Source organism: Nicotiana attenuata, unplaced genomic scaffold, assembly GCF_001879085.1.
Source record: "Nicotiana attenuata strain UT unplaced genomic scaffold, NIATTr2, whole genome shotgun sequence".
Classification (NCBI taxonomy): domain Eukaryota; kingdom Viridiplantae; phylum Streptophyta; class Magnoliopsida; order Solanales; family Solanaceae; genus Nicotiana; species Nicotiana attenuata.
Genome location: NW_017671044.1, coordinates 246,928 through 266,218, shown reverse-complemented (window position 1 = coordinate 266,218; position 19,291 = coordinate 246,928). Strand labels below are relative to the sequence as shown.

General features: G+C 38.9%; 1 protein-coding gene and 1 pseudogene across 2 annotated transcripts in view; both read right to left on the bottom strand.

The window, feature by feature from the left end:
• Positions 1-879, bottom strand: part of LOC109205479 (ATP synthase subunit alpha, chloroplastic) — a 7,766-nt gene extending 6,887 nt beyond the window's left edge. The window contains exon 1 of the mRNA XM_019368198.1: positions 8-879. Coding sequence (XP_019223743.1) covers positions 8-857 — 850 coding nt within the window. The 5' untranslated portion in view covers positions 858-879. The remainder of the gene's footprint in view (positions 1-7) is intronic.
• On the bottom strand, positions 438-2,184 carry LOC109205478 (annotated as a pseudogene). The gene is made up of 2 exons (XR_002064683.1): positions 2,015-2,184; positions 438-1,320 (listed from the first exon to the last, which is right to left on the bottom strand). The product of XR_002064683.1 is annotated as an ATP synthase subunit b, chloroplastic-like (transcript).
• Between the last annotated feature and the right edge of the window lie 17,107 nt (positions 2,185-19,291).

Here is a 19,291-nt window from a genome sequence, read left to right as displayed (position 1 = left end):
GCTTCACGACCGGGCGGTCTTCGTAATAGAAGAGACATTTGGCGATAAGCTTGCGCTTGTTTGGAGGGATCATCATAAATGATTAAAGTGTGTCGTTCACGATACATAAAATATTCAGCCAGAGCTGCTCCTGTATAAGGAGCAAGGTATTGTAATGTAGCAGGGGAATCTGCCGTTTCGGCTACCACAATAGTGTATTCCATCGCTCCCCTTTCCTGTAAAGTAGTTACGACCTGGGCCACAGAAGATGCTTTTTGCCCAATAGCTACATAAACACATATTACATTTTGACCTTGTTGATTGAGGATCGTATCTGTGGCTACTGCTGTTTTACCGGTCTGTCTGTCCCCAATAATTAATTCTCGCTGACCACGTCCTATAGGGATCATCGAATCAATAGCAATAAGCCCGGTTTGAAGAGGCTCATATACGGAACGGCGCGAAATAATACCCGGGGCGGCAGATTCAATTAATCGAAATTCAGAAGCTGAAATTTCACCTCTACCATCAATAGGTTTAGCCAGGGCATTTATAACACGACCCAAATAAGCCTCACTCACGGGTATCTGAGCAATTCTTCCCGTTGCTTTTACAGAACTTCCTTCTTGTATCAACAAACCATCGCCCATTAATACAACACCAACATTATTTGATTCCAAATTCAGAGCAATGCCTATTGTACCCTCTTCAAATTCGACTAATTCACCCGCCATTACTTCATCAAGACCGTGAATACGAGCAATGCCGTCGCCTACTTGAAGTACGGTACCGGTATTTACAATCTTTACTTCTCTATTATATTGTTCAATACGTTCACGGATAATATTACTAATTTCGTCAGCTCGAATGGTTACCATGATTCTTTCTTTATTATTTTTTGAAAGAAAAAAATAATACCTACAGTAGAAAGACTAATCAGTTATTTCTTTCATTGTTCCCAACATGCCAATATTGGCACTAATGGTACGTAAATGTAACTCGTTGTTCAAACAACTATTCAGAGTTCCTAGAGCTCCTCGTAAGGCTTGTTGGAAAACCCGTTGTCGGACTTGATTAATCGCCCTTTGCTGTTCAAACTGAATCGTTTCGTTTTTGTAATTTTCTAATTGTTCCAAAGTCTTATAAGTTGAATTAATCAAATTCAATTTTTCTCGTTCTATTTCGGAGTATCCATTCACTCGAAACTGCTCGGCTTCGCTTTCTACTTTCCGTAAGCGAGAACGAGCTTTTTCGAGTTGTTCAATAGCCCCCCACGCAGTTCTTCTGAATTTCGAATAGTATTCAAGATCCTCTGTTTTCGATTATCTAATAAATCACTTAATGAAAGTAGATTATTTTTCCATTCCTTTCCAAAATTCCATAATCCCTTCCCGAACCAAACATGAATCTTTCGATTCATTTGGCTCTCACGCTCAATTACTTAAGGTAAATTCTCATATCTTTTTTTATGAATGTAATGAGCCTATCTTCTCTTCTTTGTTCATATTCCAAAAAGATATCGAAACTAATGTAAGACCAAAATATTCGGAGGACTCTTCTGACAAAATCAAAAATATGTAATTGTCAGCAAAGTTGTTTCTTTTTTTTTTTTCAAATCCAAAAAGCTCTTCTTACTTAGAATAGGTCGTCGATTCAGCATTAGATAAAGGGGGTAAAATCCCCGTTTTTACAATTTACAATAAGCGGTTCAAATCATTTTATCAATATGAGTATCCTATATCGATAAAAGATTTATTTTGAAACCACCTCTATATTAACATAGTGGTAGAAAGAGTACCATGCTGCGTCTAGACTTCAAACAGTTTGTTTTAACCATGTTAATAGTTCCACATTATTGGTTAATAGAGAATCAAAATAGATTTACCAATGAATCGCGAAATGCTATGGTTCTTACATATAATTTCTTAATTTATTCAGAAGTAATTCGCGAGATCATGCACCTCTCTTTCCTAGTTATAACGGAAAAGGGTACAGCTGGGTGGTCCAGCCTATTCTTGAAATAAACAACCCGCACACACTCCCTTTCCAAAAAAAATCAATACACCAAGCACTACACTTAGATTTATTGGATTTGTTGCTAAAATATCGGTATTAAACCCGAAACTCCCGGCAGATGGCCAGTGGCCCAAAGAAACGAAAGAATCGGTTACGTTTTTCATATGATCTCCTCTTATAGATAGACTAAAAAATCGAACAGAGTTCTTTTTGTAGCACTTCGCCCCTCTTTTTATTTATTCTTTTTATTTATTCTTTTTATTTATTCTTTTTATTTATTCTTTTATTTTTTCTGAAATTGAGTCAAAAAATAAAAAATATTCGAGTTAGTTATAAATTATGAACTAATGAACTAGCCCTTTTATTGGTTATTGGAACACTAACACTTACTAAAAAGAGTTTCCCTTGGTCTATGAACGGGAAGGATGAAAGCGAGTCAGTATGCTAATTCCTCATCCGCAAATCAGCCCTTCCCGTAGGTTCTTTTCTCAAAGAATAAAGAATTGGAGGAGGGAAATCTTGATAGAATTTGAAAAAGCAAACGACAAGTCGAAGGCAATAAAATATGAAAAATAAATACATTTTTCATATTTCTAAGCTAAGATTAAACAAAAGGATTCGCAAATAAAAGTGCTAATGCTACAACCAGTCCATAAATTGTTAAAGCTTCCATAAAAGCTAGACTAAGCAATAGCGTACCTCGTATTTTTCCCTCTGCCTCAGGCTGTCTCGCGATACCCTCTACAGCTTGACCCGCAGCAGTCCCTTGACCAACTCCAGGTCCAATAGAAGCAAGCCCTACGGCCAATCCAGCAGCAATAACGGAAGCGGCAGAAATCAGTGGATTCATGATAAGTTCCTCGTACCAAAAAAAAGAAATGGTTAATGATACAATCAACCAATGAGTTATGACTTAATTATTCCCTCGCTAGGATTCATCCAGTCGAAGTAACTAAGAACTTCGGATTGAAGTAATAAGATTATTGAATCATCAGAACTACTTCGATATATCTTTTTTACTTTTTAGCCACAGAGTCTTTGTGAACCCATACGACTTTCGTTCTTCACTTCTTGTTCGAACTGTTAGTTGAATTATTTCTTGATTTCATCCGTTTATTCATTCAATTCACAGTCACAAGGGGCCGGAAGGACTTCTAGTCTATTAGAATCCCCTAGAGTAGTAAAATATATCTTTAGTTCATTTCATATATAACTAGCACTAGTCAATATCTAATATCACATATACATGTCTTTCTTATAAAAACCAAGCATTCATCTTAGATTCAATCCTATTCGAGAATCAAGCGTCGAAACATCTAGAAGGGTTGGCTTATAGTTATTCAATTACAGATACCTCCCTCTCCTAACCGACCCTTTCTAAAATACTCAAAAAAATCCCTTTTTTGTAAATTCTTTTGAACCTTACCTTTTCTTATTATTCCACCTAGATAAATCTAAATGGACAAATTGATTAGGCCGATAATTCCATATGTATAGAAATATCATTATTTGATTGATCTAAGTTCATGCAATTTATTATAAAAATGAATAATTTATTTATTAATTATTAAATTTTGGTCAATCGTTGAATAATAACATAAGAAAGGGAAATCGTTTTGCCCTTTTTTATTTAATTTAATTACACGTCGTAAACCTATACAACAAGAATTCTAATTATTGACAAAAATTCTTATATTCAAATAGTTTTAACAATGAATTAATAATGAGATGGACTAAGCAATCTAAAGTGAATATTCATTGAGACGAAGTATGATATTAAGTGAAGGAAAGGGGAATTTTAGGAAAAAGATCTTTTTTTTTAGATCTTTTTCCCCTTACTCTTTAATATCATCGTAATTTTTTGCTATCACTCTAGATCGTATATAAAAAAGTTGTATATTTAGATTCCCCTATTCTATTTCCTAAGTTAAGTAATTCTCTAGCCACCCACCATATTTATACATTGCTTTGGGCTAAGCTAAATAAGACTATTTCAATGATGGCCCTCCATGGATTCACCTATATAAGCCGCGGCTAAAGTTGCAAAAATAAGAGCTTGAATACCACTTGTAAATAATCCAAGGAGCATGACAGGTATAGGAACTACTAAAGGTACTAAAGAAACAAGAACAACAACTACTAATTCATCAGCTAAGATATTCCCGAAAAGTCGAAAACTAAGTGATAAGGTTTTGTGAAATCTTCTAAGATGTTAATGGGTAAAAGGATTGGGGTTGGTTGAATATATTTTCCGAAATAACCTAATCCTTTTTTTGTAAGACCCGCATAGAAATATGCCACTGATGTGAGTAAAGCCAAAGCAACAGTAGTATTTATATCATTCGTGGGTGCGGCTAACTCCCATGAGGTAATTGTATGATTTTCCAAGGTAAAAGAGCTCCTGACCAATTAGAACAAAAATAAATAAAAACATAGTGCCATAAAAGGAACCCAGGGCCCATATTCTTCGCCAATTTGAGTTTTACTCACATCTCGAATAAATTCAAGAACATATTCGAAGAAATTCTGACCCCGGTCGGAATGGTTTGTGGGTTCCGAACAGCTATAGTGGCTGAACCTAATAAGATAGCAATTACAACCCAAGAAGTAATAAGTACTTGGCCATGTACTTGAAACCCCTATTTGCCAATAGAAATGTTGGCCTACTTCCACACCGGATATATCGTATAACCCCTTTAGAGTATTGATGGAACATGATAGAACATTCATATTGCCTTGCCCTCTGAAAAAATTGAACTTTAAACAAAATTTTTTGATTCAACCATCTCTTTGTCTACTTGAATCGGATATTTTGAATACCAACTAAGATTTAGAATACTAATAAATCACATAATATCCCCAGCTATTTTTATCTCTTTTTTGAAATTCAGAAATAGTAAGCGATTCCATAAGGGATTTCTGAAGTAAGTTATTTATCTTATTATGTTTATATTAATCAAGGATTTCTTATATAAGCTAGAACGACCCTCACAAATTGCGAATACTAATTTGTTAAGAATTAATCGGATTGAGGATATCGCGTCATCATTCGCTGGAATTGAAATATCTGCGAGATCGGGGTCACAATTTGTATCGGTTAAACAAATTGTTGGAATTCCTAAAGTAATACACTCTCGCAGGGCCGTATATTCTTCGTGCTGATCAACGATGATTACAATATCGGGTACCCCTGTCATATATTTAATCCCGCCCAGATATGTTTGCAAGCGAGATAATTGTCTTTTCAACATAGCTGCATCTCTTTTCGGGAGACGGTTGAGTCTCCCTGTTTTTTGTTCCATTCTCAAGTCCCTGAATTATGAAGTCTTGTTTCGGTAGTGGACCAATTCGTTAACATACGCCAAGCCACTTTTTATTAACATAATGACACCGGGCCCTTATTGCAGCCCACTCTACTGAATCAGCTGCTTTATTTTTGGTACCAACAATTAAGAATTGTTTTCCCTACTTGCTGCGTCAAAAACTAAATCACAAGCTTCTGATAAAAAACGAGCAGTTCTAGTAAGATTTGTAATATGAATACCCTTACGCTTTGAGAAGATATAAGGCGCCATTTTAGGATTCCATTTCCTAGTACCATGACCAAAATGAACTCCTGCCTCCATCATCTCTTCCAAATTTATGTTCCAATATCTTCTTGTCATTTCTCCCACACCCCCCCCCTTTTTTTTTTATTCTTTTTCAAAAAAAAAAAGAGACGAGGAACCCTGAACTGAAATAATAATTGTTCCGATGGAACCTTCTCTTCTACCGTAGATTGGACGTAGATACACGACCCAAACCATTATTCTTTTTCTATTCATTATTCTTTTTATTACCAAAGCAAATAACCATACCAAATGCAGATAGCGAAAGAGATGAATCCGTTGTTAGGAATCATTAAATCCTATAAATGATTGTTCGGGTATATCGTGGAAATTTTTTGAAAGACAAGAATCAAATAATTTTCTGTGGTGGAACAAAATATCTCTCATCTCCCCCTCGAATAGATTCTTTTTTTTTGTTTCCAAAGGAATGTTGTTATGTTGTTTTTGAAGGGTGCACTAATCCCTTGAATCCGGTACCAACGGGTATCACCCCCCAAAACAACGTTCTCTTTCAGGCCTTTCAACCAATATATACGACCCGGAGAGCCGCTTTTGCTAAAACTCGAGCAGTTTCTTGAAAACTCGCTTCAGATATGAAACTTTGAGTATTGAGAGATGCTCTTGTTATTCCAATAAGACGACTCGGTAACAGATCGCTTCTTCCAAAGCGCGCCCATTCGTTCTGCTCGCAACAATCCAATAAGTTCTCTGGTGAAAAAACATTAGACATTCCATCTTCTGAAACCAACACTTTTTGATGTTATTTGACGTACAATAATTTCTATATGCCTATTATGAATCTGCACCCCCTGGGAGCGATAAACCTGTTGGATTTTATTAACCAAAGAGATTCGGCTTTGCGCTATAGTTAGCTCAGCACCAATCAAGAATCCCAAGGAATTCCAAGAATTCTTGTTATACATTTGTTCAACCCTCAATCCTCTTTTCTAGATTCATTAGGATATTGAATCAATCGAACGCACTTCAACACCTGTTCTACTTTTTGGAAGACCTTGTGTTATATCACCAGATCTCGATTTTTCATATATAAATGTACTAATGTATCTCCTTCGTAAAGGGTTTCCCCATAATGGCCATGAACAGTTTGCTCCGGGGGTGGCCAAATAAGGCTTAGCTGATCGTATCACTATCAAGTCAACTTGAACAAGTATAAACTTGACCCGATTTGAGGGGCGGTCCATTTTGGCTATACATACATTTTCACAAATAAACTGTCCAAGACTAATTATTTTAGATGTCTCTTCACAATAATTGTGATGGAGAAAATACCAATTCAAATTGACTGGATTTAAAATAATGGTACGACATGGATCGGGATTAAAAATTTTTCCATTTTCATCCATTAAATAATATTTAAATTTAATCACTTGAAAAGTCTGTTTTAAATTGTCAAGTTGCAAATAGTTAGTTACTAAGATCTGATTATGAGTTATTAAATGGTAAGATGAATAAAAATTCTCAATTGGAAGGGATGTTCCTAAAGGGTCCAATGAATTCCTAATTGGAATTAGGGGATCTTTTTTAATTGATTCTTTTATCACACTGTGATATTTTACATCCTTGAATGGCCCTATTCGAGAACAATTGGCTGCTGACAAAATTATCAACGACTGACATTCCTTATTTCTATTTAACAACGTAATGAATAGTTCCTTGAGATTGGTTAAGAGATTGTTGAATTTTGCCTTGGAATAGGAATAAATAGAAGAAAAGGGTTGATATTGGTACAAATCTGATCCATTATCAGAGAGCAATCTGACCCGACGTATCATTCCTTTTTCCGATATACGAAATAGGGGATTTCAACTAAGTTGATTCTTAGAAATGTCGAATCAAACCATTTGTCCTTATTTCAACAAAAGAAGCACGGGCTTCTTCGCAAGAAGAACTTTTTTTGTCTTGGTTCCAATTTAATACAAACAAGTCCGAACTAATTGAATACTTGTGTCAGAAATTCCTCGAATCGGTTTGCCATTTCCATAAAAGGATATAATTGACAATTCGAAGTTGCCACATTATCCCTTTCCTGCCCTGGATCCCGGTGGCACAAGGGTTGCTAAATTTATACCGTCCGTTATTCATATGTGACGACAGGTCGAACTAAAACAAAAAACTTTTTCTTGCTAGGTGTACATCCGTTGGACATAGAGTCCAATTTTTCACTTTTTTGGATTCCTTGGAATTTCTTTTTCCCTGTTCCTGGTGGTATCAAAACGCCGGTATGTCGGGATATCTATTGGTCTCTCCAAGGAAAATGGATATCTCCAGAAAAGATTTTAGTTCAATTCGTTTTTTTTTTCTCTCCACCCGGACCAACCCAACGACTCCGGCTCTAGATTTAAGGTGTGTGTATCTACCCCCAACGATCACTTTGTTCCGTACCATTATGGAAGAAAGATCCGGGCAAGATTATGCCACCTCTGTCAGGAATGAAAAAAAATCGATCTACTTTCATTTGGTATTTTTGGCCTAAATCCTTGACTTCCTGATATTCAAGCAAATCCTCTTTTTTGATGACTGAATGCGTTTCTATCTACAGTCCCCATATTTAATAATGCCCGAACTCTTTCTTCTATATCGAGGATCATCGAAATAAAGCAAAATACTAATTTCGACGGAAAATACCATTAACGGGGATTTCAATCGAGATACCGAAACAGGCGTTAGTTTCATTCTCGAGTTCTGAATCGAGTGTATGGAATGATGAATTTATTTCTTCGCCTTTTTGACAATAAATCAGAATTCTCGTGGAGAATAGGCGAATATACGAGATTATACTGACCAGCACATATGTTTCGATTAAGGTCTGAATAATCAGGAATCCCTAATCTTCTTTTTTACCAGAAAAATCCGAAACTAAATAATTTCTGCCCTCGCCTGATCGTTGGTTACTGAGAGGTTAGAAGTATATCTTCGCTTGCCAGAAAGAGAATGCGCATTCATTTGATCCTGATCCTTGTGGATCGAAAGGTAGACTAGACTGGACCTGCACGCCCTCCAATAATATCCATAAATGGCTTGTTTTTGGTAATAGATGAAAATTACCGTATTGTAAATTCGGGTGCATGATAGACATCGGTACTCCAGTGCATTTCTCCGTCTGAATCAGAATAAAGTATGTTTTCCGAACCTTCTCTTTAAAATTCAAAGTGGATATTCCTGCGCGAATCTCAGCAATTCTTGTTCTAATTCTACACATTGATCGTTTTGAACTCAAAGAAACTTTGGGTGGAATATTCACCATTATGTAGAAAATCTTCACTCTCAATGTTACAACAGTCTATAACGAACATAGAAAAGGCGGGATGCCAGACGTGTTACGGTCGGATGAACCATAATCCTCATGAATTGATTTTCCATTAGAGGGCTCGCACCATGTCTGCAGTACCCCCGGGAAATACTCCTTCCGTGTATGAAAAGTTCTTAATGTTAATGAGTACCCGGTTCTCCAATCGATTGGACCTGCAAGTAATACCACAGCTTCGCCCAATCAACCCAGGCTCGCCATGAGTAGGTACTGCCGGCCATAACATAAATCGACAAAGTTCCAAGATGTTACTTCCCACAAGAATGGGAGTTCGAATAGAGATTGGTGTTGTGCCTCGAAAGGTTTGAATCGATTTACAAGTCCAATGCCAATGTCTTGATTCCTAGTGGGCCAATTACATCGCGGAACCCAGTTATATATCATCTGCTAATACACGACCAATAATGTTTGGATAAAATCCTTCCGGGCATCATCCCATCCGAGGACTCACAGAAATACCCTCGGGCGGTGCCACATATCCGTTCGACGTACACAAACTGTGTGAACTACTTCAACAAGTTGCGAGTGAGAGTATCCCAGCGTCCGATGTCGTACAGCAGTATCCACAACTCCTTACGGGCTCCGTAGCAAGAAATGATGTATTCTGTTAAAGAGATCCTTCGCGTAATTGCTTTGAATAGGTAAATCATCATTTGTCTTGAGGATTGACATTAATCCTCTCATACCTAACTAATTGAATGTACCTGAGATGGCATTTTCCTCTAGCTCCGAGAAAGACATTATATGAACTGGATTAAAAGGGTCAGTCATTCTCAAAATTAGGAAATTCATTTTCTTGTCGCAAATATTCCACTTGTAGCATAACCATATATTCAATGATTGACGTAATTTTTCTACCGCGTGTAACATTCCAATAACTGATGGTGTTTTTTCCAAAATCAAACTTTGTTGTTCAGCATCTTGAACTAGCCATCCCTTAGAGGTATTGTTAAAAGATCATCAATTCCTAATGAAATGGATGTTAGCATAAGCTTGTTGGAACCCCCAGAGTTTTTACTTGATCCAGGATATGTGATGGTATATTGCCATTCCCAAGTGATCTATTAATCCTACTAAATAAGTCGTTTAAATGGCAGTTTCCGTCTATCGCTTTATTGTGAAAGACCAATTGGCCCCGTTCTGCATAAGTAACTCCCCATATTCCGCTTGAGTTAGAATTCGACAATGGGTTTGAGTCAGGTGATTGTAAAACCTTCCTTTGTTTGATCTTTGATTCGCGTATAAATTCCGGAACTATGGACCTAGCTGAACCGGAGAGCCCGAAGTCCCACGGGGTATCAATACAATTACGTTAGGTACCAATATGAATAGGCCCGAGAAAACCCCTGTATAGCTTTCTTCGATTTCTCGATAAAGAGCAATATGACCAAACTAGTGGTTCGAATGTATATAACAAGGATTGTTTTTTTTAGACTTCCTTAACTATTAGATAGTGTCCCATAAATCTCATAAAAGTACCTAAAGAATTCATATGAACTTCGATGGAGTTTCTCTTGAAGAATAACGCGTTGATCTAGTCGCCACCGGAGCCACAAAAGGACTATCTAAATTGATTCGTTTCTGGCCGATAAGCCCCAATTGCATCATAGGAAATTAGAAAAAAACGGTTCTTTCGTATACTTATAGTGACTATTGTCAATTCTTTTTTATTTTTGATAGTTTCTTGCGATTACATGGATTATATCTATTTACACAAATACCTCGATGATTTCCGCTCGTTAATACATAGAGTCCAATAAGCATATCTTGCGTTGGTACGGAAATGGGATCCCCAATAGCCGGAGACAAAAGAATTCATATGAGAAAACATAAGTAAAACGGGCCTCTACTTGAGCCTCCAAGGATAAAAGGTACATGAACAGCCATTTGATCTCCATCAAAATCAGCATTGAATCCCTTGCAAACTAATGGATGTAAACAAATAGCGCGCCCCTCCACTAAAACGGCTGGAATGCCTGTTATGCCTAATCTATGCACGAGTGGGTGCTCTATTCAGCAATACAGGATGTCCCTGGCATAACTTCTTGAAGGAATTTCCCAAACAATCGCTCTTTTTCTCGAAATTTGACTCTTTAGCAACTCCTATCGTTTCGAAGCAAGATGTTGTCTAATTAGACCACGAATTACAAATGTCTGGAAAAGTTCCTAATTGCTCATTTCACGAGGCAATCCACATCGATGTCATGAAAGTGAAGGACCCACGACAATGACAGAACGTCTGAATAACGACTCGTTTGCCAAGCAGAGTCTCACGAAATCTTCCTCTTTTGCCCTTCAATTACATCGAAAAAATGACTTGTAAAACTTTATTATGACCGTCCCTCATTGGTTGTCCCCGGATTCCATTATCAAGAAATGTATCCACGGCTTCTTGTACTAATTTCTCCTGACACATTACTAATTCTCCTGGGCGTTAGTATCTACTTGTTGTTAATAGATCGGTAAGGGTATTGTTTCCGATAGATAACTCCTTCTATAGAGTTCATTAATATCTGCGCTCATTAGTTTACCCCCATCTATCTGAATGAATCGGTCTCAACTCAGGAGGAAAGAACTGGTAATAGACACAAAACCAATCCATTCTGGCTCTTATATTTGTTCGAATAAATGCTTAGCCAATTCCACGCGTCCTAACCAAAAAGCCTTTCTCTTCCCAACTTTTCGATCTTCCCTTATCTCCCTGTGTGCCCTTCTTCCCAATTCTTCCCATTCTACCAACGAATTCCTCTATAATAATTCGTAAATCTAAGATCGGCTAATTGTTCTCGGATAGCACCTGCGCCAGTAGAGATTTCTTCGATTGCGAAATGTATCGAAACCCTGGGTAGTAAAAAAAAAGTGGGATGCTGTATTTTCCAAGATTGGATTTCATATTCGAATAAACCTCGTAATCGTAAAGAAAGTGGGCTTTTTAGTTATGGGCCTAGCAAAAGAAAAATTGGGATAGGATTCTATAGGGATCTCCCCCCTTTCAAAATCGGACGTGGAAAGTTTCCTTTCATCCGGCTCAAGTATGGTACACCAAATAAGGAAAGGAGTTCTCGTTTTCAAACTCTAGAAATATCCCAAAATAAGGTCTTACTCCTTACTCAAGTTCCCAGTGAAGAACCGAAACAAGATTTCAGTGATTCCGTCTTCTATTAATTCTTTAATTCAAATTCAATTCCAACAAACTAAAATAGAAAAATTCTTGAGTAGTCTACTTCCCTTTGAATGATAAATCCTTAACTCTTAATAATTAAAGAATACCTTGGAACCCATAAGGGATTTTACTTGTCTATATATTGTTCCATTCTATCTTTTAGGTCCCGACTTCACCTCGATGGTTAGGCACCACCCCTTAAAGTCTAATACGCGATAGAATAGACTCCTAGAAACCATGACATATTTGCTTACTTGAACATAATTTCTTTCCACGAAAAGAAAGGAAATGGTTCATTCCACAAAAATAAAAAGTTTTTTTTACGAGGTACAAAATAGAAATTCCTCTTTATTTGATTTGTTACGAAATCGAACACATGGATCACTTCCCTTTTTATTTGGGAGTATTAGACTACACTCCCTATCTCACTGAGCTTCATCGATTATTCTCTTCCAAGTGACATGTACAGGTCCAGGGCATCCCAATTGGATTGGCTGGGACTGACAGTTTCTCCTTCCGATTGTCTGTAAAAATAGAAAATTTCGATCAAATCACACATCGCAGTAATAACTAGGGCCTTTCTAATTCTTTAAGAGGTTATCTAAAAAGATTCGCAATTAACCTAGGAAGACGTTTTAAATCCACACATGGGTTACTGGGCATGCGAGTTTGATATAAGCCATTTGATACCTTCGTATCCAGAATCAACAAATTCGAACCCGCCATTGTTTCACAAATAATTTCGGGCTCTTTCTCTTTTCATCTCCGATGTACTCGATAATTTCCCACAAGCACAAATTCCCGCTTTTTAACTAGGACAATTCTTTCACATAAAATTCAACTATTCAAGGATTTTGCTTAGATTTGTGTATGTAAAAAGTATCAAGGGTTTTTTAACCGTCTCCCATTACTATCTTCTCCACTTCAGGCAATGGATTCTAGTGCCCAAGCACTATATTGTTGAGGAGAACACTCGATCCAATTTGGAGCTGTTGATTGTTATATATCGGATCGATCATAAGAAGAAAAATTATTATTGTTCCGATTTAAGCTTCCTTTCCATATTATCCTGGAAGTAGTCTTCTCGAGAATACCAAGGAAATGATTCAGGTTTCAGAGCCTAAGATGTAGTTCTCAGAACGAAGCAATCGAAAAGATTCTGGAGCATCTTCGGGAATTAGGTATTGTTCCCCCAATGATCGTAGTACCAAGTACTTCCTGGCGAGCTCTAATATGAATCCGATTTATAAGTAAGCACCCCTCTGTAAACTATCACATTCTTGTTCGAGCCAATGCTCCAAAATATACCAATCACAATTCTTCCTCAACCGTTCACATTATATGAAATTTATCAATTAAACAAGGAAATTGTGTCACATCATTCGAATTAAAAGCAATTAAGACTCACGGTCATGCTAGACTCCGGTGCATAGATAACCGTCACCATGCCTATACACCGTACTCCACATTTAGCAAGTAGCAAATAACATCCTAATCCTATTCCCTCAAGCCAAAGTTAGAACAAACACTTACCTCGGTCCAAGAATAGCAATCAACTCTCTAATACCGCCTTTCCTCTACAATCCAACTCCGAAACAATGATATCTAGGCATAATTAGTTCAATAATATCAATAAGGGCTCAAAAACATAATCCCATAGCCTAGAAATGAAATTCCTATCATTCTTCCAAAAATACCAAAATTCGACACCGGTCCCACATGGTCCAAACACGAGGCTCGGACCAAAACCCAATCACCCATAACCCCACGAGTTCAAATATATAATTTATTTCAAGATTCGACCCCAAATTGAGGTTGAATCACCCAAAATCCCCAAAGCCCTAACTCTACCCAAAACCCCCATTTTCTACTTTGAATTCATGATTTAGAGCTAGGAAATTAGTGATTAGTGGGAGGAATTAAGAGGGAAAGAAGTTAAGAACACTTACCTAAGAGGCTATGGAGAAAGAAGCTCTTCAAAATCGCCTATGGAGTGTTAGAGAGAGGAGCTCGTGTGAAGAAATGGCTAAATCCCGAGCTACTGATTCTGTTTTGAACTTAAAAATTCGCTGGGCAAAATTGCCCTTCGCGTTCGCGGGAAAGGGGCCGCGTTCGCGAAGGGTAAACTGGACACTTCATCGCGAACGCGTAGAAGAAAATGTTGGGGGGGTCCAGGGACTGTTATACGCGAACGCTTGAGGGGCCACGCAAACACGTTGAGGAAGCTGGTAAAGCTACGCGTTCGCGATAGTGAGGATGCGAACGCGAAGGAGGGGGAATTAGAACTACACGATCGCGTGAAGTAGGACGCGAACGCGTAAGAGGGGAATACCGAAGCACTGCGAACGCGAGCCTGAGGCCGCGTTCGCGAAGAACAAAATGCCTGTGTAAAAATGCAGCAGAATCTGATCCTTTCCTAAGTGTAAAAACACCCCGAACCACCTCCAATTCACTCCCGAGCCCTCGGGGCTCCTAACCAATCACACACACTAACTCAATAACATCCTACAAACTTACTCGAGCGATCAAATCGCCAAAATAACGTCAAAAATCATTGAATCAAGCCTCAAGATCATCATTTTCATTTCAAACTTCATAACTTCAAATTTTTGATATTTAGGTCCGAAACACGTCAAATGACATCCGATTTCGACCAAACTTTACAGAAAGCGCTTAACACATATTTAAGACTTGTACCGGGCGTCGGAACCAAAATACGAGCCCGATACCATAGTCTTTTAATCAATTTTCATTTCCATTTTCCTTAATAATTTCAGAAAAACAATTTCACAGAAAAATTCATTTCTCGGGCTCTCGACCTCGAAATTCGACTCCGGGCATATGCCCGAGTCTCATATTTTTCTACGGACCCTCCGGGACCGTCAAATCACGGGTCCGGGTCCGTTTACCAAAAATGTTGACCAAAGTCAACTTTAATTATTTTAAAGCCACATTTTGAAATTTTTCACAGAATTTAACATATAAGCTTTCCGGCTACGCGCCCGGACTGCGCATGCAAATCGAGGCAAGCAGAAATGAGGTTTTCAAGGCCTCGGAAGCACGGAAAAGAGAGAAATCCGGTGATGACCCTTTGGGTCGTCACATATTTGAATCCAAGACGCTTGATTCCTTTTTTTTATTAAGATTAAGACAAAAGTGATCAATATTTCTTTATGCTTGTTCCTGAAGTATAAAACGGTCCATTTGTTCTTGAATAGCTTCTTTCAAAAGGGCTTCTACTTCCTCGATAAATGTCTTGGTAGAAGATATGATTTCTTGGAACTGATGTTTATTAGTTTTTAAATAAGTACGTAGCTCAACAAGAAATTTCCTTACCTGTCCAACTTCTAATGAATCAAGATAGTTGTTTGTTCCGGTATAAATAGTCATTATCTGCTCTTCTACCGTGAGAGGAGCTGATTGGGATTGTTTAAGCAATTCACGTAATCGTTGACCTCTTGCCAATTGATTTTGAGTAGCTTTATCGAGATCAGAAGCAAATTGTGCAAAGACTTCTAATTCTGCGAATTGTGCTAGTTCTAATTTTAATTTACCAGCTACTTGTTTCATGGCTTTTATTTGAGCTGTGGACCCCACTCTGGAAACGGACATACCCACATTAATAGCAGGTCTGATTCCAGAATTGAATAGGTCGGCGGATAAGAAGATTTGTCCATCAGTAATGGAAATTACATTAGTAGGAATATAAGCCGAAACATCTCCCGATTGGGTTTCAACTATTGGTAAGGCGGTCATACTTCCTTCACCTAAACTAGAACTTAATTTAGTGGCTCTTTCCAAAAGGCGTGAATGCAAATAAAAAACATCTCCTGGATAAGCTTCACGACCGGGCGGTCTTCGTAATAGAAGAGACATTTGGCGATAAGCTTGCGCTTATTTGGAGGGATCATCATAAATGATTAAAGTGTGTCGTTCACGATACATAAAATATTCAGCCAGAGCTACTCCTGTATAAGGAGCAAGGTGTTGTAATGTAGCAGGAGAATCTGCCGTTTCGGCTACCACAATAGTGTATTCCATCGCTCCCCTTTCCTGTAAATGTCACGACCCAGTTCTCCCTCCGTGAACATGTCGTGATGGCACCTAGTCCCTACGACTAGGTAAGCCTAACAATGCGGAAGTAACATAACTTGCAGAAACAAATAATTAAACTAAACAAACTAGAAGGGTAACTGTATATAAATGCCGCTCGGCATATATAACCCAATAATGCGGAAGTCAACAATATCATCCCAAAACCCGGAAACTCACGGGAACACAAGCTAACGGAAAGTAATACACGGCTCTAACTCCAGAATGTCTAAAGCAAAAGTACGAAAGGAAAAGCTAACTGCTAAAGCTAGAATAAGATAGAGACTCTTGGTCTGCGGACGCGGCAGATGTACCTCGAAGTCTTTGCTAGATCTCTCCGCCTCGAGAGTGATACGCCTGGGATGAAGTACCTGGATCTGCACATAAAAAACATGCGCAGAAGGGGCATGAGTACACCACAGCGGTACTCAGTAAGTGCCAAGCCTAACCTCGGTTGGGTAGTGACGAGAAAGTTCAGGTCCCTACTGAGAATAAGCATAATAATATATCTTGCAACAGCATGAAATAAACGGAAATAATGAGTACAACTATGAAGTAAGACAGGTTATACAAGGCAACAATTAACACTCAGAGAATAAGATAACACAGAGTAAAACAGCTCAATATCAATACCAACAACGAGGATCTCCCAGGATACCGTCCTGTAGTCCCTTTCCTCTACTGTCCAAGGAGCTCCCAGGATACCGTCCCGTAGTCCACCATATGAGTATATCCGAAGGATCTCCCGGGATATCGTCCCGTAGTCCAACTATCAATGTGCAGGGGGATCTATCGGGAATCTAACCCGCAGTCCCAAAGTAAATATGCAGGGGGATCTATCGGGAATCTAACTCGCAATCCCAAAATAAATATGCAGGGGGATCTATCGGGAATCGAACCCGCAGTTCCCAAGTAAACAAACAAGGGGGGAACTACCGGAATCCCATATCCGTAGTCCCAACGTAAATACGCAGTCACAACCAGAAGACATCCAGAAATGAAGTTCAAAGATACAAGGCAACAGGTAGTTCTAGCCTAAGATGCTATTCACGTAGTACAAACAAGGCAACTTGAGCAGATAGGCAATTTGGAACAACTAAGCATGCTTTTCTAGCTAACACAGTCTATAATTGCAAATAAAAATAAAGCAGATAAGAAAGAAACTCAGTCTAAATATTTAAAGTAAAATCGGATTTTTCAACAATTAGCTCAAGTACGCGCTCGTCACCTCACGTACAAGGCATTCAATTACCAATATCATATCCTAAGGGGAAAGGTCCCCCACACAAGGTTAGACAAGCCACTTACCTCAAACCGGCTCCAAAATCAACTCGAAACCACACTTTTGCCACGAATATCCGACTCCGAATGGCCCAAATCTATTCAATTGAGTTACATATCGTAAATAACATCTCAAGCAACTGATTCTACTATTTGATTTAAAGCTAAGACGCGAATTTAGGTAAAATGACCAAAATGCCCCTCAGGCCAACGTCTCGGGATCGGATAAATTTTACATTTTCAGAAGCCGCGTACTCTCACGAGTCTAACCATACAAAAAATTCTCAAATCGGAGGTCAAACACCCACTCAAAACTCAATAACTTGGTCTATGAAGTTTTACCCATTTTTCATTCAAAAATCCGAAATTAAGGAGGAATTCGTGATTAGATTAGTGGGTTTTAAGCATAAGAAAGTAGAGAATTGTTACCCAATCGTTGCCCTCGAAAGTCCCTCGAAATTTCTCCCAAATCCGAGCTCCCTAGCTTGTGTTTTGATAAAAATGGCTAACCCTCGGTTTTGAATTGTTTATAACTGTCCAGTCATTTAATGCATCGCGAACACTGAAATAGGCTCGCGTTCGCGTAGAAGAAAAAAAATGAAGGCTGAAAAATTGCCCTTCGCGATCACGAGGGACAACATGCGAACGCGAAGGCCTGGGCTGATGAATCTACGCGAACGCGACAGGTGTAGTGCGATCGCGAAGAGTTAGTGAGGCTCAACCCTCACAGCCAAAATAGAGCTATGCGAACGCGGTGGAGTAGATGCGAACGCGATGGAGGAAAAAGGTGGAACTTCGCGAACGCGTGAGGACTGGTCGCGAACGCATAGGGATAACTGGTCCTCCCCCCAAAATTACACTACGCGAACGCGTGGAGGAGGACGCGAACACGAAGAATAAGAAGGTCAAAGCTACGCGAATGCGAGAGTAGAGTCGCGAACGCGAAGAAGGAATTGGACCTGCAACTGCTAAAGGATTTTCTGCAACTTTTCACAACTCCAAAATGCTCCGTTGAGCGCCCGAAACACACCCGAGGCCCCCGGGACCTCAACGAAACCTACGGACATGTCCCATAACATCATTCAAACTTGTACCAACCCTTAACCACCTAAAACAACGTCGGAAACTGGAATTAACCAATGATTTAAGCCTAAGAACTTCAAATTCTAACAAAACACGCTTTCGATCAAAAACCTAACCAAACCTCGTCCAAATGACCTGAAATTTTACACACACATCCCAAATGACAGGAAGTAGCTACTGCAACTTCCGGAATTCCATCCCGACCCTCGGATCAAAATCTCACTATCGGACCGGAAACTTCAAAAATTCAAACTTCGGCATTTCAAGCCTAAATCAGCTACGGACCTCCAAAACACATTCCGAACACGCTCCCAACCCCGAAATCACCTAACAAAGCTAACGGAACCATCGAATTTCCATTTCGAGGCCGTCTTCACACTGTTACGACTACGGGAAACTTTCCAACACTTAAGCTCTCCTTTAGGGACTAAGTGTCCCAAAACTCTCCAAAAACCCAACACCGAGCATCCCGGCAAACCAAAATAGCATAAATGAACTTAGGGGAAGCAGTTAATAGGGGATCGGGGCATAAATTCCAAAAACGACCGGCCGGGTCGTTACATCCTCCCACACTTAAACATTCGTTCGTCCTCGAACGAGCACAAAGACATGCCTGAAGTAGTGAAAAGATGGGGGTACTGGCTGCGCATATCCTGCTCGGTCTCCCAGGTCGCCTCCTCGACCGGCTGACCCCGCCACTGAACCTTCACGGACGCAATGTTCTTTGACCTCAGTTTCCTG